The 19,228-nt window shown below is 43.5% G+C and overlaps 1 protein-coding gene across 7 annotated transcripts in view; it reads right to left on the bottom strand.

Moving 5' to 3' along the window:
* Positions 1-19,228, bottom strand: part of RAP1GAP2 (RAP1 GTPase activating protein 2) — a 373,682-nt gene that overhangs the window by 47,359 nt on the left and 307,095 nt on the right. For all 7 annotated transcript variants that reach the window (XM_075904877.1, XM_075904876.1, XM_025179236.2 and 4 more), the window contains 6 exons: positions 16,801-17,010; positions 13,351-13,454; positions 12,672-12,750; positions 9,563-9,616; positions 5,003-5,086; positions 822-922 (listed from right to left, as the gene is read on the bottom strand). In XM_075904877.1, coding sequence (XP_075760992.1) covers positions 822-922; positions 5,003-5,086; positions 9,563-9,616; positions 12,672-12,750; positions 13,351-13,454; positions 16,801-17,010 — 632 coding nt within the window. The remainder of the gene's footprint in view (positions 1-821; positions 923-5,002; positions 5,087-9,562; positions 9,617-12,671; positions 12,751-13,350; positions 13,455-16,800; positions 17,011-19,228) is intronic.

Genomic DNA, 19,228 nt, shown 5'->3' with positions numbered 1-19,228 from the left:
CTTCCTTGTAGAGATAGGCAAGGAGGTGAATAATTGGTTCCATTGCTAGTAGTATGACGTGGACCTCTGCCCACTAGGCAACAGCCATTGAGGCCTGATCTGGCAATCCTTGTGATGCATAACTCTTGCTGCAGGAAACAAGAGGGTTTGCAAGGTCAATTGTTCTCCAAACCTGCATCCACTGGAGAAGTTTCAAGCTGTTGAGTAGCCTTGGCACTGCTCTAATTTGCACCTGGCTACCAATAGACACAAAGGACCCTTTCGATAGCAGGTGTTCCAACCATGCCATTTTCCCCCTGACACGCTTTCTATGACTGATGCTATGGGACAAGTTGAATGCAACTGGCTATTTCAGATTAACACTCTCAGGGGATTCTTCCACACTACTGAAGCTAGCTTCACACCCCTTTTGCAATGATAGAACAGCACAAAAGGACAGGGTCGACTATTTGATACCATGATCAGATTCATTTTGTACAAGTTCTGTGAATCCAATATAGATTTTCAACATACTTAGAAAAATGCATGAGAACATGCTGGGTGTTTTTTTCCATATGAGTTAGTTTCATTTATGACTGAAATGAAACTGGGTGTTTTAAAACAAAGAAAAGCAAATCTGCCACTCTTTTTTCTTTGCCGTTCTAACCCCTGGAGTAGCTCCTCATGGTTTGAAAGAATAGTCAAATTTACATTTGTTTCCAGTTTGTACCATGCAGTCCAGCAATGAAGTGATTTCTATTTCTGAGCTGTTGGATGCTTTTACACCTTAAGTGGTGTGTTGTTACAAATAATTAGAAAAGCGTTTCCTGTATTTTCCTCACCCTTTAAAATCCTGGAGTGTTATGGTTTCCCCTAGCAAACTCAAGAAGTTCTTGAAAGCAGGGCTCTCTTCATTATTCCCAAACAACTCTTCCTCTAAAGTCTGCAAAATACATTAAGAAGTCAAGTGAAAAACCAGGCTAGTTTTCATTCTGAGGACACAGGGGCCAGACTGAAAGTTGAAAGGCACATTAAAACCAGAGATGGGTGGTGTAATAAGGGACTCGTATACTAGCACTCCTGGATGTCAGGCTTTTGTTACTCACTGTAGTCCTGATTCTGATATTAGTGATATTAACATAAATTAAGGGTAACTTCACTGAAGTCAATGGAGTAACTCTGGTGTAAATCCAGACCAGAATCAGGCTCAGGTAGCACCACCTAGCAAGGCAACTTAAATTAGTATACAATGGTGGGGTACATAGCAGTGTTCCCTGCAAGTTGGGCACTTATGCAACCTCTCAGGAAAGATTCAAATACTGCCCAGCTGATAAGCAAAGTGCACACATCTAGGTTTTTTGTTTATACTTATGGTGCACATTCACACTCGCCCTGGTGCACATAAAATGTATTCTGCACATGGATAGAAAAAATCCACACATGGATGAAAAAGATTAGAGAGAACATTGGTATATAGGCCATGCCCGTACTAGTCACAGTGGCTACGTCTAGACTGGCATGATTTTCTGGAAATGCTTTTAGCGGAAAAGCACTTTTTTCGGAAAAGCGTCAGTGCCAATCTAGACACGCTTTTCCGCAGAAAAGCCCCAATTGCCATTTTCACGATCGGGGCTTTTTTGCGGAAAACAAATCTGGGCTGTCTACACTGGCCCTTTTGCGCAGAAGTTTTGCACAAAAGGACTTTTGCCCGAATGGGAGCAGCATAGTATTTCCGCAAGAACACTGACAATCTTACATGATATCGTCAGTGCTTTTGTGGAAATTCAAGCGGCCAGTTTAGACAGCTGGCAAGTTTTTCTGCAAAAGCAGATGATTTTGCAGAAAAACTGGCCAGTCTAGACACAGCCAGTGTGGAGAGACTTAATACTCCATCTGAGTGGAGAAGCTACCATAAATATCAGCCTTCCATGAGTATTATCCTTCGCTGCAGGGAGCTAGTTTCAGCTGGAATGAATTACTCTAAGAGGAACAATGAAAGAAATGAAGACACGGGAGTCTGAGAACAGGGTATGTTGGCAGTAGATGTAATAATGGGATAGCTATACTGCTTATGATAATGCAGTATTTTGCCTTTATTTCTTTGGGTGTTTTTCCTCAGAACTAGAGCTGGTTGAGAAATTTCTAACCCAACATTTTTTTTCATCCGCAAAACTCAATTCATCAAAACTAAACCTGTTTGCATGAAAGGATTGGCTCTGACAAATCTCCCATTCCAAATGGGTTTTGAAAAAGTTTCTGAATTGTTGAAACATGCCATTTTGACATCTCAATGAAGTTTTGTTTTTCAGATTCAAAATGACTTTTCATTTTGGAGTTTTCATTTTTACTATAAAGTTTAGGGGGGGTTTAAAGTACAAATCAAAATGAAACATTGGAACATTATTGGTTTGCAAAAAATAAAAAATTAAGATTTCAACTTTTCATTCCATTTCAGGTTAGGGAAAAAATTCTAAAGCTTGAAAACTCTCCTGTGAAAAGATAGCCATTTCCTACCCATGTCCACTCCAAGCCACAGTGCAGCACCATACACTAAGCATAGGACCGCCCTAATTTTTAATCCCTGCTCCATCACTGCTGTGTGGTTAGGCCCATTACTTGACTTCCTGGTGCTTCAGTTTCCCAATCTGTACAATGGGGTTTATACTTCTTATATGCCCCACCAAAGCATTCTGACGTTTACAATAGAAAGGGTATTTTATCTGAACAATTTTAAAGGCACCATTTTTACAACATCCTAGAGATTTAAAAAATGCTCTGGTTTATTTAACTCAGAAAACTTTCTCCCAACAAGTTGCTTGAGGTTGGGAGAGGACCAGTATAGCAGCTCTGCCTGGAGGGTACAATCATATCCACATGACACATTAAAATACATTGACACATTAACTTTAGCTCTTAACATTGCTACACCTGAAACCCCTTGGGCATGAGAGACCCACCAACCACATTTTGCAGCAACCTTTGATCAAACCAAAGAGCAATGGAAAAAGCATTTTTAGTTGCTGCTCTCAAAAAAACCCTCTTAAATAAGAGCTAGCTACTTAGCAATAACTGACAGATTAGCAAATGCACAAGTCAGGAACCAATGAGGAAAGTCACTTTTCTTTGACTGTGTTTTCTCCTTCTATTTGTGGCAGAGTCAGAAAAATGAATTTGCCTGCACATCATGCTGACTCAAGCAGTCCATGCTGGTGGAAGCTGATGGACACTGACTCATTCCAAAAGAATCCAAAAAAACAGGCTTGCCTGTCTTCAGCAATCAGCTGAATTAACTAGCTGGGGCTGTCCATGTGGGTTCTACTTCCACAGCATGCTGAAAGCCGCTTGTACCTGAGGAAGCACTGGGCCAAAGAACACATGGTGTGATTAGAACCATCTGCCATGGGCGTTGTGTTTGCTGAAGTCTGGCTGAAGGTTCTAATTGACAATTGAACATGTATATCGTTCTTCATCCTGGAGAATCTTTTCCCGACACTGCAATCGGCTTTACAGGGTGCCATGACAGCTGTTTATTACCACACTGCAGTGCACAGGCCAGGACATGAAAAGTACACCCTGCTCAGTGAAAACTGCCATGGGATTTGGGGAAAGCAGAATTCAAAAAGCTACCTGATCACCTTCCTCAAAACCCACCTCTGCTGTGATGCCTTCAAATCATTCCTTCCTGGGATTAGTTAGGCAGCAGCACCTTTTCTTTTTCTGCTAACCCCTTCATTTTGTTACCTCATGCTTAGGGCTGCCAGATACTTTCACAAAAATCCCGAACATGGCAGGAAAAAAACCAATTGGTTGAGCAAAAAACCCCCCACAAAAAACAGGGAGCCAAAAAAAAAAGTTTCTGCACCTTTAAATATCCCCGTGCTCCTCACTCCCCACACTCCTCACTCCCCCATGACAGGTATTTTCTGTTTTTTTTTACCGGACGGGAGTCAGAAATAACGGACTGTCCAGGTAAAAACCAGACACTTGGCAACCCTACTCATGCTCCCTCTTTCCCATTTGATTGTTTGTCCATTATTCACAGCTTCTCTGACCTCTCAGGCATGTGCTCCCTGATGCAGAAACTAAGGCCAGATCCTCCGAGGTTTAGGTCTTAGCTCCCACTGAAATCAATGAGAGTTAGATGTCTACGTACACTGGAGGATCTGAGTCTAATTTCTTTGTTACTTGTCTGAAGAGTATTTGGTTTCATAGGTGCTACTTACCAAAATCCAAATAAAAAATAATATCGACAACAAATAGGTTCACAATATGCCTGAAAACCAAGACATTCTTATTAAAAGTCCCTGCAAGAATCTTTAAATCAAATGGAAGGAAAAGAAAGCACAGTTAATATTAAATCCAAATTAATACTTCATCCCCACTTCGGTATATTTCATAACAAAGGCTCCTTAATTATGATTTTTGCGTTAGTTGTTCAACACACAATAGAAGGAAATGGAAATATAGTAAAAAAGCCTGACAGAATAATATCTGCTAAATTATAAGATTCATCTCTGTCTGTATTGCACTTGCTAAACTCCCAGGTTAATGGAAGCATTTTCAGGGAACACGTACCTCCATAATCTACAGCCTTCTAATAAAAATATAACTGTTTGGCTGTCTAAACATATGTCTGATTAAAAAAACCATGGTCACTAAAATGGATTTTCAAATTAAGTGAGCTTGGGGGTTGATTTATATAATGATTTATTTTACAAGCATATCGTTTATTATTGAGCAAAAAAAAATGTGCATGTAATAAGAAATATATAATTGGATTGAAAACACTACCATATAATTACAAACATTTAGCAGTGTCAAGCACCCGCCATTCTCATCAACTTCAGCTGGAGTTTTGAATGCACAACATTTAAAGATCACTAGAGCCCTGCAAATCCACAGATATCTGCTTTATATCTGTGGGTATCTGCATTTTTGTGGATACAGATGTGGAGCTCCAAAAATCACACACCCGAGCTACTTTCTAGAATATGCTTACTGACAACACAATGGGGCTACTTACCTGTTTAAATTTCTGATAAATCACACCAAATTTAAATGTGTTATTAACTTCGTGCTCATCATAAGACACTATCATCTGGGATGCCTGGAATAAAACAAAATGTGAATGATTTAATTCAGTAATTTGTAGGACTGGCATCTAAAATGTTACCTAGATAAAAACAGCATCTAGGAGAAGCACAATTTAGAGGGGAATGGTAAGGTTCTATGGGCAAGGTAAATAAGTCTTCCATGTCCTCACAGCTCTACATTTTTATTTGTCATTTACCAAATGCCACACTCATTCCTGGCTCTGTACTGTGGAGAGTCTATTGGTTAGGACCGGCCCTGAAAGCAAGAATAAAATAATGTTGACCTTGGTTTACACCAAAAGATTTTCAAAGCACCTCCTAATGTGCCGTCTCCAGCCTACAAGGTACTACAAAAATGATGAATATGCTTTAACTACCCAGTAAGAGATTTCTAGGTGAGCACAATTGCATAAATTCATGAGCAATGACAGAGAAACAAACAACTGGAGTCCAGGTACTCGATCTCTTTTGAAGTGCATATTTTGTTCCAATCCACATCCACCCCACATCCTGGTGCAGGCCCTCAGCAGCTATGAATTGTTACCTGTCCACTGAGCATGGCTAGCCCAAACCTGGATGGTACGGCCCATTTATTCATATTTTATACCAACTAAACAACTCAAATACTCAAAAATATATCGAGCAGCTTCATATATACGCCTGTTAGCTTCATACATGTACCCCCTAGCAGTTCAATATGTGTCTTTGTCTCCCACTAATGGTTGGTCCACAAAAGAAGATAAAAGCCTACTTCAGCTGTCTGCTAATAAAATTACTCCTTTTGTTTAATCAGCGGAGACTCATCATTTTCAGCATTAATGGTCTCCACTTCATATTTGGTCAATGACCTAAGGAAGGCTATATACTTATCTTCTCATGAACTCTTCATTGAACTTGATGGTCACTTTTAAAAAGGACATTAATATGGAACTCCTACATATAGGCTGCAATTTTCCGAACACTCCAGAGAGTTAAGTGTCCAGATCAGATAGGAGTTTAGTACCTAACTCCCTTTGATTCATTTGGAAAGCTCAGCCTTGTTGACTGATTGCTACTGTCCTTTTTCAGGGGGAAGCAGGGTCATTGCATGATCACTGGAGAATCACACGTTGAGCCACGTAGGTTTGTTTCATGAACGTTCTCACAGTGGCTGTAAAAGGAGCAGCCTCTTTTTTTCTCCCTTGCATGGGGCTTGCAAGTACCTTACTCCTTCATTTCTGTCCCCTGCCAAGAGGAGATTCATCGTTACAGGAGGCAGAGTTCCAAGCAACCATGGTTTGTTTGGTTTTGTCTTGTTTTATTCTCTTTAAAAAAAAAAATAGGGGGTCGGGTCACACCCTCTGATCACTATGCTCGCCTGTCTCCCTCTCTCAGGCCACTTTCACTTCACTGAGAGAGGCTGTTGACGTGATGACATCATTCATTCACCCGGTAGGAACATGCTGTCGTCCAGCAGGAAAAACTTTTTTATATATAGAGAGAGATGAGATTAAAAATAAACCATGTCATTTAAATATAATGGCCATGCTTCTTCAAATGTCCCGCGATCATGACTCTGTCACTGATCCTCAATGGGCCAAATTATTAGTTGAAGAACGATATAGTGTTGTGAGAGCTCTCAGCAGCACAGAGAATTCTTTTGGGTGAAAGGGGTGTGAACTCAGAACTACCTCCTGGCTCACGTTATGCTGAGTGCCCCCTGTGATCTCTCACCCCTCCAATAATTTATTCCACTCCAAAATGGAATAAACTATCTGCCTTTGCATTTTATAGCAGTTAAGTAGTTTTAGGGGTCACACCTCCATTCGTGCACAGGCATAAATCTGACTTGAAGTTTATGACAAGTATTTGGCAACTCCTTAAGTGTATATTGTCACTGCAAATTTTTTGGGGGGGCAACCTCAAATTCAATGCCAGAATTTGACCCTAAATCAATGTGATTATAAGAGAAGTGTGAATCTATAGGGCTGCAACATCATAATTAATAAGGTGCAATTCTCCAGGGAGTTTTGCCTCAAAGCAGTGTAAGGGAACATTTTCTGTAGTTTTAACCCAGAGTTTACCTTTAAATCTTGGTTTCAAACAGACTCCAAAATTTCAAAATGAGACTCATCGAGTTTCCCATTAATACCACGTGACACCCATTAGTGCCATACAATTTGGATACAGTTCTATGAACTGGCCCCAGGTTTGCACAAAGGTTTTGTAAACTCTTTAGGGTATGTCTACATTACAATGTAAGCCCAGATTTGGAACTCAGCCTCAAGCTTAGCCCCTCTTCTGTCTACACAAATCACATTATCCCAGGGCGTGGTCTTATGGGAGTGGAGGGTTTGAGGCTGGGACCAAGGGTTCTAGTCCTATAGGCTTGCAATATGGACACAGACCCTCTGGGCTCATGCTCTGTAAATCTTTCAGAAATATTCCACAGGCTGACCTTCTTTGTCTTCTAGACAGTCAAGTTTTCCTATACTTCACCACAAACAAAGGGCTGGAATTGCCCCATTTTAGGAAGGTGCTAGTAAGTCTGGTATATGTGTGGTTGGACTCAGGTTCTTATAATGCAGTGAAGATGCTGGAGTAACATTGGAATCAGAAAGTGAGTTTTTCCCCCAGATTGTAGCAGCTGTTTGCCATTAAGTATCTTTTTGATTTGCATGCAAGTAGCTAACAGCCTCCTCCCTGGTTTAGCTGCAGCACAGGGGCAGGAATGTAACCCTGAAGAGGCCGACCTCCCTTCATCAACAACATTATTGTATTCAATTGCCATGTGGTGCCTGGGATTGACCTGCTACTGCACTCCACCTATTTTGAGAATGTCCAAATTCAGACCCTGACTCATCTAATTTAAAAAATAGTATATTCGGAATTGCATCTACACATGGCTCAGGAAGAAACTTCCTTAAAGAGACACAGCTACTAAAAAATTAAAAAACAACAATGGTCCTGTAGAACCTAATAGAGTAACCAAAAATAAAGAGAGCGTTCATTTCTGTGCCCTCTAAAAAAGTACTCATTGGTGTTAGTAAATACAATCATGTGACTGGGATATTCAAATTTTGTGATCTTACCCCAGGTCTGATGACTGAGTCAAGGAAACAAAGTTCCATGACTTACTCGAATTCCTGAGTCCCACACTAATTATACTCTCCCCTTACTCCATCGGCAGTAAAGAAAAATATACTTGCCTATGCGTCTCAAGAGTGGGTTACTTCCTCGCTTTACTGCTATTAGCTATGCAGCTAACTAGCCAATCGTATGAGTGTAACCCACACTCCTTCTGCGTGTGACGCACTGTCCCATCTAGTGACACGGAATCCACTTGCAGAGGGTACGTCTACACAGCAGTGTTATTTCGGAATACAGGCAGTCCCCGAGTTACGCGGATCCGACTTATGTCAGATCCGCAGTTACGAACGGGGCGTCTCCCTGGTCTCCAGCAGACCAGGGAGAGGAAGCAAAGCGGCGGAGCATGTGGGCAGTGGACAGCCCAGACACGTCTGGGCTGTCCACTGCCCGCGTGCTCCGCGGCTTTGCTCTGCTTTGCTCCCCGTCCCCCTGGTCAGTTTCAGCAGCGGCTGAATCAGGACGCCTGGGGCAGAGCAGCTTGGGTGCTGCTGGGTTGGTCCAGTAGCGCCGAGGAGCGGCGGCGCTACTGGACCAACCCAGCAGCACCCCAGCTGCTCTGCCCCAGGCATCCCCAAGTCAGCCGCTGCTGAAACTGACCAGTGGCTGACTACAGGAAGCCCCTGCCCCAGGCTTCCTGGAATCAGCCGCTGATCAGTTTCAGCAGCAGCTGACTTGGGGATGCCTGGGGTTCTTAAGTTGAATCTGTGTGTAAGTCAGAACTGGCGTCCAGATTCAGCCGCTGTTGAAACTGATCAGTTTCAGCAGCGGCTGAAACTGGACGCCAGTTCCGACTTACACACAGATTCAACTTAAGAACAAACCTACAGTCCCTATCTTGTACGTAACCCGGGGACTGCCTGTAATAAAATGCATCTACATTGTAAGCCATTATTTCAAAATAATGTCAAGATGGAGGACTTCTTACTCCAATTCTGTAACCGTCATTTCACGAGGAGTAAGGGAAGTCAGAGGAAGAGTGTTCTTTCTTGGACATCCTGCTATGTAGACAGAGCCAAAAGCCGAATTAAGACATTTCAACTTCAGCTCTGCAATTGACTGAAGTTGCAATCTCAATTAGACGTTAGCCCTGCTGTGTAGACATACCCAGAGAGAATAATGAGTCTGCTCTACAGCCCTAGCTAATAGACAGCTGACTTCTGGCTCATGGAGTAGAAGCTCATGCACTAAGCTCTAGAGATCCCAGATTTGATTCTGCCAGCAGATGACGGAGGTCTGTCAGTGTGACATGAGCACATTCCTACTTTGCATATGTAAATGAGTGCACAAATTAGGCAAGCTGTTTTGAAAACCTTCAGATACAGCAACCCCGAGCTAGAGTATTAGATGTTCTTTCTCCTCACCTTGGGATACAAGACGGGGTTAAACTTCAGTCCAGAGGCATCATCACAGAAAGCCTACCACAAATAAAAACAAAATCAGCACAAGACGGTAAGACACTGTTTATAAAAGCATTTGGCTTCCTTTAATCTCTTAGGGTATGTCTACACTACCCTCCTAATTCGAACTAGGAGGGTAATGTAGGCATACCGCACTTGCAAATGAAGCCCGGGATTTGAATTTCCCGGGCTTTATTTGCATAAACCGGGCGCCGCCATTTTTAAATCCCGGCTAGTTCGAACCCCGTGCCGCGCGGCTACACGCGGCACGAAGTAGCTAGTTCGGATTAGGCTTCTAATCTGAACTAGCTGTACTCCTCGTGGAATGAGGAGTACAGCTAGTTCGGATCAGGAAGCCTAATCCGAACTAGCTACTCCGTGCCGCGTGTAGCCGCGCGGCACGGGGTTTGAACTAGCTGGGATTTAAAAATGGGGGCGCCCGGCTTATGCAAATAAAGCCCGGGAAATTCAAATCCCGGGCTTCATTTGCAAGTGCGGTATGCCTACATTACCCCGCTAGTTCGAACTAGCGGGGTAGTGTAGACATACCCTTAGTGCAGGAGAGGAGGAAGGGAAATAAATACAATGCCCCCAGAGAATTCAATTCCTCCAGTGTATAACCCTCCCATCCACACAGCAGCTCCTACCACAGGGGTGGGCAAGATAAGGCCCACGGATTGGATGTGGTCCTCCAAGCCTTTTGATCTGGCCCATGGCCCACCCTGCCAAGACCCGGGAGAGGCAGGCTCTCTCCCTGCTACAACCCGAGGCTGCTCAAAACAGCTGGCAGGTGCCTCTTGGTGCTGTGCACCCCTGGTAGGGGGCAGGGAGAGACTTCACGCGCTGCCCCACCCAGTCCAATCACGCCCTCCAAAGAAAAGTGCGGCCCTTGACTTCTTACCAAAATCTTGGAGTGATCCCATCAAAAATTATTGCCTACCCCTGCCTTACCACTGTCACTCCCCCTCAGGGCCAGCTTTAGACCGATTCCCCTGATTCCCCCGAATCGGACCCCGCAACTAAGAGTGGGGCCCCGTGCCTAAGAGGGCCCCGCTCCTGGGCACGCGGTGCATGTGCGGCCCCACCCCACCGAATCGGGACCCGCACTTCCTAAAGCCGGCCCTGTTCCCCCTCCTTATGTCTGGAATTGCCACTAAGGGTACGTCTAAACTACAGGGTTTTTTTGCAAAAGGAGATATGCAAATTTAGCGCTAATTTGCATATCTTCTTCCGATTGCTTTTTTGAACGTGAAAGTAGTCTGGATGCATTTTTTTTTCGGAAAAAAAAAACTTTTTCAAAAAACTGCATAACCCTCCCTTTTTTAGGAAGAGCGGGTTTTTTTTGAAAAAGGGTTTTTTTCCCAAAAAAGCCCCTTTCACTTTTGAAAACCCTGCTTTCGAAAAAGCGATCGGAAAAAGATATACAAATTAGTGCTGAATTTGCACATCTCCTTTTGAAAAAAAAATGTAGTCTTGATGTATCCTAAGGGAAGATATATGCCAAGTCAAGGTTTCTAGCTTAATATAATGAGCCAAATTCAGCTCTAAATTCAATGCATTTTCTTCACCGCTTCTTCTCTAATTCTAATTCCGTCAGCGAGAACCTGGTATTCATCGAATTTTACAGGTGAAGACTAATTATAGCAGTTAACTTCTCACATTAAAGGGTTTGCGCAAAACAGAGCGAAGTGAATAATGATTTACTGACACTGAAGTGGCACCTATGTCGCATTTTGCTCAAACCACATTTATAGCTCTCTTTTCACAAAGGTGCATGCAGGTAGACCCTTGTTCCTGCTAAGGATTAAGGGCCAACAGTGAAGCAAAATTTGTTTTTTGCAGTTGTTCGTATAGATTACATCATCCAATCAGGAAACCGAAAAAAATACCACGAGAAAGACAACCAGTCCCACAGCTCAAATATTAAACTCATGAACATTGACTGCTGGCAGCAAGCCGTTTCCAAGCCTGAAATGTGTTCACACAAAGAATTCAAACAAATTGGTAAAAATCACAGCCTGTTCTCAGACAGTGTGTGAATAGAATAAAGGGCAACATTGGCCAAATACACTGCTTTGCAAAGTTTGTGCATTGCTGACGTAGGAGTCAAAATAAAGCTGCATTATCACAAAACATTGTTCCCTGCACAGAAGGATGATGCTACCATAGCGCTGGCAAACTAAAACAGCATTTTACAAGCATTAAGCAAGAGGACGCACATATTTGCTGCCCCTTGTTCTGTTAGGCCAACACACACAGTAATAGCAGAAACCTTCATTACCTTTTCTTTATGGCTTTGTAGACCATTTACATCCCCTTCTCTCTTAATTCTCTCTCACCTCTCTGGCAGCAGCACATCATGGCTGTGCTCATGTATAACATGGGGTAGTAATGATAACCAATAACAGCTGCTAGTCTGACTATTCGACCCAAGATCTCCAAGACCTTTCCAATGGTTAACCCGACTATGACTTGCCAGTCCTGAGAGATGCACATTATACCATCCCCGCTTTACAGATGTGAAAACTGAGGCACAAAGCAGATAAGTGATTTGCCCAAAGTCACACAGCAAGTAAGCAACAGAAGCAGGAAGAGAGCCCTAAAATCTGGACATTATTCTCTATGCTGATTTTCTGAGAACTCCACCTCCAGGATAAATGTTATAACAGTACAGGTTGGTCCTCTCGACTCTGGCACTCTCTGGTCAGGCAAGATTGTGGGCTGGCATGATTTTAGATAGCCAAGTGTCCACTTATCATTGGTATGACCAAGTTTCCCGTGGTCCCATAAAGTTTGTTTACAGCCACCAGTCCTGGCTCTCAGTGTTCTGTGCTGTTAATTACCCCTAAATGTCTTCTAAGAGTCCAGAAAGCAGTGGAAGTGCTGGTAATGCTACTAGACACTATTGACCTCTCATGGTTTGGCAAATTCTCTGGTTCAGCACCGATCAGGTCCCGAGGGGGCCGGAAAAGAGAGGTCCAACCTGTACCTGTGTTTGCAAATTTTCCCACTGCACACTTGGTGCATCCACGTCTCACAAACCCGTTCTCTCCAGGCAATGTAGACAGTTTACCTTTGCAATCTGCGGGATACTAGGAAACTTGCTAAGTCCTGCCAGGGGGATCCTTTCATGTAATGTTTTCACTTTGGACCTAAGGAAAGAAAAGAGAAGAATGGAGAGAATGAAACAAGTTACGATCGTAGAGATGCCTCCTGAGCTTCCAGGCACAGTAATTGTGACTGGTAATGTGCAGGGAAACTACAGCAGGCATCTCTTCCAGATGTTTGGAAATGATACCCCACTGTATTTCCTGGGTATGACTAGGAACGATTGCCTCCATTCCTTTCACTGCCTCTGCAGCTCTGTTGTGCTCAAATATTCCTGTTCTGGTGAGAGACGAAGAAGATAACTCAGGCGCTGGGTCTCATCAGTTTACAGAAGGGTTGGTACTAACTATGATTGATATTATCCATTATTCTCCCAGAGATTTTTTTTATCTTCGCTTTCACTGGGCTTGGCTACAGACCAAAGTCTAATGTTCATTCCCAGAGTAATCTCAAGATACGATATCCCAGCTGCAGTGCAAGTAAAACAATGTCCCAATCCCTTTTATATACCCATGGGGGATACCTGTTACATCTCTGAGAACCAATTTCATCTACATCCATTAGGGTGTAAAAACTGATAACGGATATTTAAATAGTGATTTTTTTTGTTTAACTTTAGAGGGAGAAGGGAGGTAGATTCATACCTGAGTATGATCCTTAAATATTCAGTACCATCTGCCTCTTCGCACTTAATAGAAAGAATCAGATTTCCTAGGCTGCTGGCTGTACAATAAAAATTTAAATGATCCTAAAAATAGAAGAGATGTGTTAATGCAATGTGATAAGGCAGCCTTATAGAGTGGCAACGACCTACATCCCTGCTACCTAAAATGCTCCTTAGACACTGGTCCCTGTGTCAAGAGAAAACAAGGGTGGTTCATTACAGTCTTAGGAAATTCTCCAACACCTCACTCACAAATGTTTCATGTCTCTGTCCTTTCAGAACCTGAAAGGGCTTATTGATATCAGCCTGTACTATATTACAGTTAGGACCTCTCTGGTCCAGGACTCTCTGGTCTGGCAACATCCGTGGCCCAGCAGGACCACAGATGTTGCTGGAACAGAGAACCCCAGCGGCTGGGAGTGGGCACCAGTGGGGAGTTCGGTGACAAAGTGGCCGGCAGCCAGAAGCACGTTTGGGGTCAGCGGCCAGGGCCAGGAGCATGGCCAGGGCCAGCAATCAGCAGATGTGGCAGGGGGCAAGTGGCCAGGAGCATGTCTGGTCCAGGTATGGGGCTAGGGCTGGAAGCGCAGCCGGGAGGGCTGCTTAGAAGCTGGGAGAGCAGCCCAGCAGCTGGGGGGCTGGTGACCCCCTGGAAGAGCCTGGAGGCTGGCAGCAGAGGGGCCGGTATTAACTTCCCCTGTTCCATCAAACTCCCTCTTTTGGGACCGGACAGGTTGTGAGGGTGCTGGACAGGGAGGTCCAACCTGTACTCTGTCTTTTGCTTATTCACAGGAACAAAGTGGACTATAGAATTTTCATTAGCAAAGGTAAATAAGGATTTTTCCCCTCAGGAAGAGACAATAACACAGAATCAGGTATTTGTCTATTTTGTTCTTAAAAACCTACACTGATGAGGATTCCAGAAACTCTCTTGGAAGCCAATTCCAGGATGTAACTGTCCTTATTGTTAACACGTTCCTAATGTCTAACCTAAATCTCCCTGGTTGCAGATTAAGTCAATTACTTCTTGTCCTACCTTCAGCATGCCTGAACTGTTCAATGAAAGTGTTAAATGTTAACCAAATAATAATAATTTACTTCACATTTGAGCTTATGAATGTCTAAACACATGAGTCAAACCCAGATAGCACACAACACCATAAAATATTTTCGGAAAGTTTAGACCTCAGTGCAAATATTGTGACTTAGGTTTATCACTAATTTTTTAACTCAATATCATGAAGAGAATCTTGATGACTGTAAAAAGCTATGCTCTAAATATCAGGGACCAGAAATAAGTCGTGTCTGGGTACTTGATTTTTTTACTGGATTTCCAATGCCTGTTGAAAACCACTTCTAAAGTCTCGCTGTTTTCACATTGTCCACAAGAAGGAGTTACTAGATTAAAATGAGGAAGGATTTGTAATAACTTGAGGCAAGTGATAGGTAGCTCAGGTTGGGAAATGGATTTTCTCTCCCATGAAAAGTTTTGAGACTTTGAAAAAATAATTATCCAAAAATTGGGACAAAAAGCCAAGATTTTTAACAAATTTTGCAAAATGAAATTCTGAAAAAAAAATTGCATGGATTTTGACCATTTTTAACATATAAGATAAAGTGCGTTTTGAAATGAATAAGCATTTTTAAAAAATCAAAACTTCCTGTTCTGACAACATTGCAACAAGATCTTCTGACATTTGCAAACAAGTTTTGGCAATTCTTGTTTCAGACCAAATTTGGTTGAAACCTTTATAACTGAGGAAAGTTTGGGGGGAGTGGAAATGGCTTTTCCTGATGAAAAACTGTTTCTAAGTTTAGTGAGAGGGATCTCATGCTTTAGAACACACTGATCCAGATTGGGAGACTGGGGCCAGGAAAGTCTTGAAACCCTTGTCAGCATTTGCTAGAATAGTACCTAAACTGAAATGATGGGATTCAAATTCACAACTCTGGTCCTTTCTTATGGGGGGAAGGCACACAATTCCAAGTTAACCTGCTCCTCTGGGGTTCCCATTAGGGATGTAAAGAGTAGACGACTATACGATTAACCAATAAGCCTAGAGGTTTGGGTTAATCTAGTCGACCACTCGCATTTCTCCCTCCTCCCCTCCCACTGCCTCTGTATCAGAGGCAGCAAGAGAGGCGGGGGAAGAAGCAGGAACTGGTGCTAGAGGGAGCCAGCTTAAAGGCTGGTTGCCCCCAGCACCAGCTCTGCAGTACCACCTGCCTTCCCACCCGTTGCCCCAGTGCTGCTGCCTCTATCAGCAGAGGAAGCAGGGGAGGCTGCTGCGGCACCCCACACTGCTGCCTCTGATACAGAGGCAGCAGTGCGGGGTGGCAGGGGTGGGGCCAGAGCACATTGGCTGCCAGGCCTGCCCCCAGGGACTATAGCATAGTCGAGTAAGGGCTAAGATTTCATGTGATCACTCGACTGTTCAATAACCCAACAGCTAACATCCCGAATTCCGATGATCCATCCTGTTTTCTCTCTATCCTCATTTATGAAGTGCATATGGCACTGAGTGCATTGTGAGCTCATAACAGAGAAATCAGACTAATGGCAGAATGACGGTGACGACTGAACAAAGGTGCGGCCATGTAAAAGTTAAGGAGAGGAGCAAAGCGACCAGAGTTCTGCAGCCATGTTGTCGGGGGAAGTGCCCTTTTTACGTCCTCACTCAAATGGCTACAGCTAATGACACATGAGTTTCCAGAGATGGCTGAAAAATGAAATGAGATTTTTCCTCAAAAAATTGTGCAGGAGGGTTCATTGTAATTTAAAATGTTGGGGAAAATAAATCATTTTTTTTTCAGCTGGCCCAAGTAACTAATTATCCTTTCTGAAGAAAATCTGTGGGTTACACATGGGACACTGATGACTCCATGTAGATCCACGGCATCAGAGTTTGCAGCTAGGAGCTCTGGATCCTAAGGTGTGAGTGTCTATTGCAGGGGTGGACAATAAGAGGCCCACGAGCTGGAAACACTTCACTGAAGACACCTTATTTACCTGCACGTCTGCAGGAACAGCCACTTGCAGCTCCCATTGGCTGGGGAGCACTGTTCCTGGACAATGGGAGCTGTGGGAAGTGGTGTGGATCACGACATCGCTTTCCACAGCTCCCATTGGCTGGGAATGGTGATCCATAGCCAATGGGAGCTGTGAGTGGCTGTCCCTGCAGACATGCAAGTAAATATAATGTGGCAGCTTGCCAGGGGCTAACCCTGAGAAACCTCATCTGGCCCATGGGCCACTTATTGCCCACCCCTGCGCTATTGCCTGAGTTAAAAGACCTCTTTCTCTTAGCTAATGCCATAGCAGGCTCAATCTCCAATTTGCCCAGCCACCACTAGAGGGGGACAGAGTGCCACACGAAACCGACATAGCTTACAAGAGACTGAGAAACATGCATGCATATTGAGCACTGACCTTCCCTAGGAAGTGTTTTCTGTACGCCCTGGCTTCACCTTTGCACTCTAATTTATACCCAAATGTGCTAGGGCTCAGGTTTTCCTCTTCCTCTTCGTAGATGCTGCTATCCGACGAGGTGGGCGTGCTGATGTTTTCTGGGTCTTCAATCCAATACCCGCCAAACTGAGGCAGAATGATTAAGGGATAAGGGCCTCCTTTCTCTAAAATCTGTGAAGAATTCCAATAAAGTGCCATGAGGATACAATGCAGAGCAACAGGGATGGAATTAGCCGGGGCAAAGCAGACTGATCAGTGGGAGAGTTTACCACTGGGCTTTGGAGCAGGCCTTGAGAGTCCCCTTTCACCATCCAGGAGAAGCAGAGGATCCAAGCGCTTAGTATGGCCAGCCCCAAACCTTTAAAAATCAAGTATCAGGCCCCAAAATCATGAGACTGGCTTGAAAATAATCATCTTTAAAAAAAATACATTTGAGGTTCTTTTTCCTGACCTTCTGAGCCATTAAGTGTGCGTGTGGGTCACCTTTTCCAGCTTCTCTCTGCAACTGTGAGGGCTAAAAACACAATCTTTTTTTTTTAAACTTTAGAGTCTTAGCTTTGATTTAATTAAGTGTCTCTGAGATGTGAAGCTTTAAGAAATACACCAAACATCCTGAGATTCATCGCAACCTCGAGAGATTTGGCAACAAGATTTTCATGCTGACCACTAAAGTGGGAAAAAAATTGTTTGTGTTCCAGTCACTTGTAAATAAGTACATTAACAACTAACCCACACAGATAGGGCCAAATCCTGAGGACTTTACTCTACGTTTGCTCACTCTCAGCTCAGGCAGAACTCTCCATGATATCAGAGCAATGGTGCATCAATGTTTGTATACGTTGGACTCATTCTCAGCTGGCATGAGCCTGCAGGCTATGTCTACACCGCAATGCTATTTCAAGATACCGGAGTATCCCGAAATAGCTATCCTGCATCTTCACAGCAAGCCCATTATTTCAGGCTCACGATTCCAATGTGCCTGTAACCCACATTCCATGAGGAGAAGGGACGTTTTGGAATAGCGCTTTATTTCAAAATTTGGCACTGTGTAGACACACCCTACATGGCGCTGTGTAGACAGAGCCAAATGACAAAATAAGCTATTCTGAAATAGCATTGAAATAAAATACGCAATTTGCATAGCTCAAATTGCGTATCCTAGTTTGAATTACGGTGCGGTGTAGATGCATCCTCCATGCCCCTCACACCATCTCATTGCTTAAACGATGGGAAAGGAGTGTTGTCCAAGATGTGCTTGCCATGAGGCAGGTAAATATCAAATAACTAGCTACCTGCTTGTCCAATCCGCATTCCTATTCTTGCAGGAATCAATAACAGGCAACCTTGGGACTGCACTTCTCTCACAGCTATGGCTTAGTAGCAGCTTTGTCCCGCGGGCTGGGACTGTACCCAGATTGCAAGTGCAATGCTCAAGCGCAATAGCACCAAGTTAACCACGTTACCTTTGTTTCATTTTAAAAGTTATTTTGAGGATGGAGGGAAGCATAAAACCCTCAGCATCAATAGTGGTTCTGCAACAGGAGCCAGATCATGCCTTCAAATCAATTACACTGTCTTCACTGGGACAGAATCATGCTCTAAAACCATAGCATCAACCCCTTTACAATAATTTATATGTATTCCTCACCTTTCACCCAGGCGCATCCCGAAGCACATGACTAACCAATCAGGCAAACTGTTTTCTGAGGCGGAACAAGGCAAGTAACAGGTGCAGTGAAAACAGCGCAGGAACCATGACTTACATTTACATATATACGGCATTCATCCCAAAGTGAGTTAGAAACTGAACATCAGCATATAGAATAACTTCACCTAATACTGAAATGCAGCCATGTCGGGAGTGCGCTGTAGCGGTGATAGTTTAGCAGGAATAAGAAATCCTCTGGAAAAGGGCTTATTTTCCGGAGAATCGTGTCTAGACTGGCGCTTTTCTCCGGCTTATCCCCAAGCCGGAAAAAAGCAGCAGGCATGTAAATGCAAATGCCGCGGGGGATATTTAAATCCCCCGCAGATTTGCAATTGCAACTCGTCTCATTAGCATCCCTTTTCTGGAAAGGGATGCCAATGTAGACGTAGCCTAGGGGTACGTCTAGACTACATCCCTTTTCCGGAAAAGGGATGTAAATTAGACGTATCGAAATTGCTAATGAAGTGGGGATTTAAATATCCCGTGCTTCATTAGCATAAAAATGGCTGCTGCTTTTTTTCATCACTGAGGTTAGTTGGAGAAATGCGGCAGTCTAGAGGCTGATCTTTCAAAAAATAAAGGCTTTTTCTAAAGATCCTGTAAACCTCATTTCACGAGGGATAAGGGATCTTTCGAAAAAGGCTTTATTTTTCGAAAGATCAGCCTCGAGACTGCCGCTTT

This window comes from Pelodiscus sinensis, chromosome 21 (genome assembly GCF_049634645.1).
Source record: "Pelodiscus sinensis isolate JC-2024 chromosome 21, ASM4963464v1, whole genome shotgun sequence".
Lineage (NCBI taxonomy): Eukaryota > Metazoa > Chordata > Testudines > Trionychidae > Pelodiscus > Pelodiscus sinensis.
The sequence above is the reverse complement of the archived record's forward strand: the minus strand, read 5'-3'. Positions and strand labels throughout refer to the sequence as shown.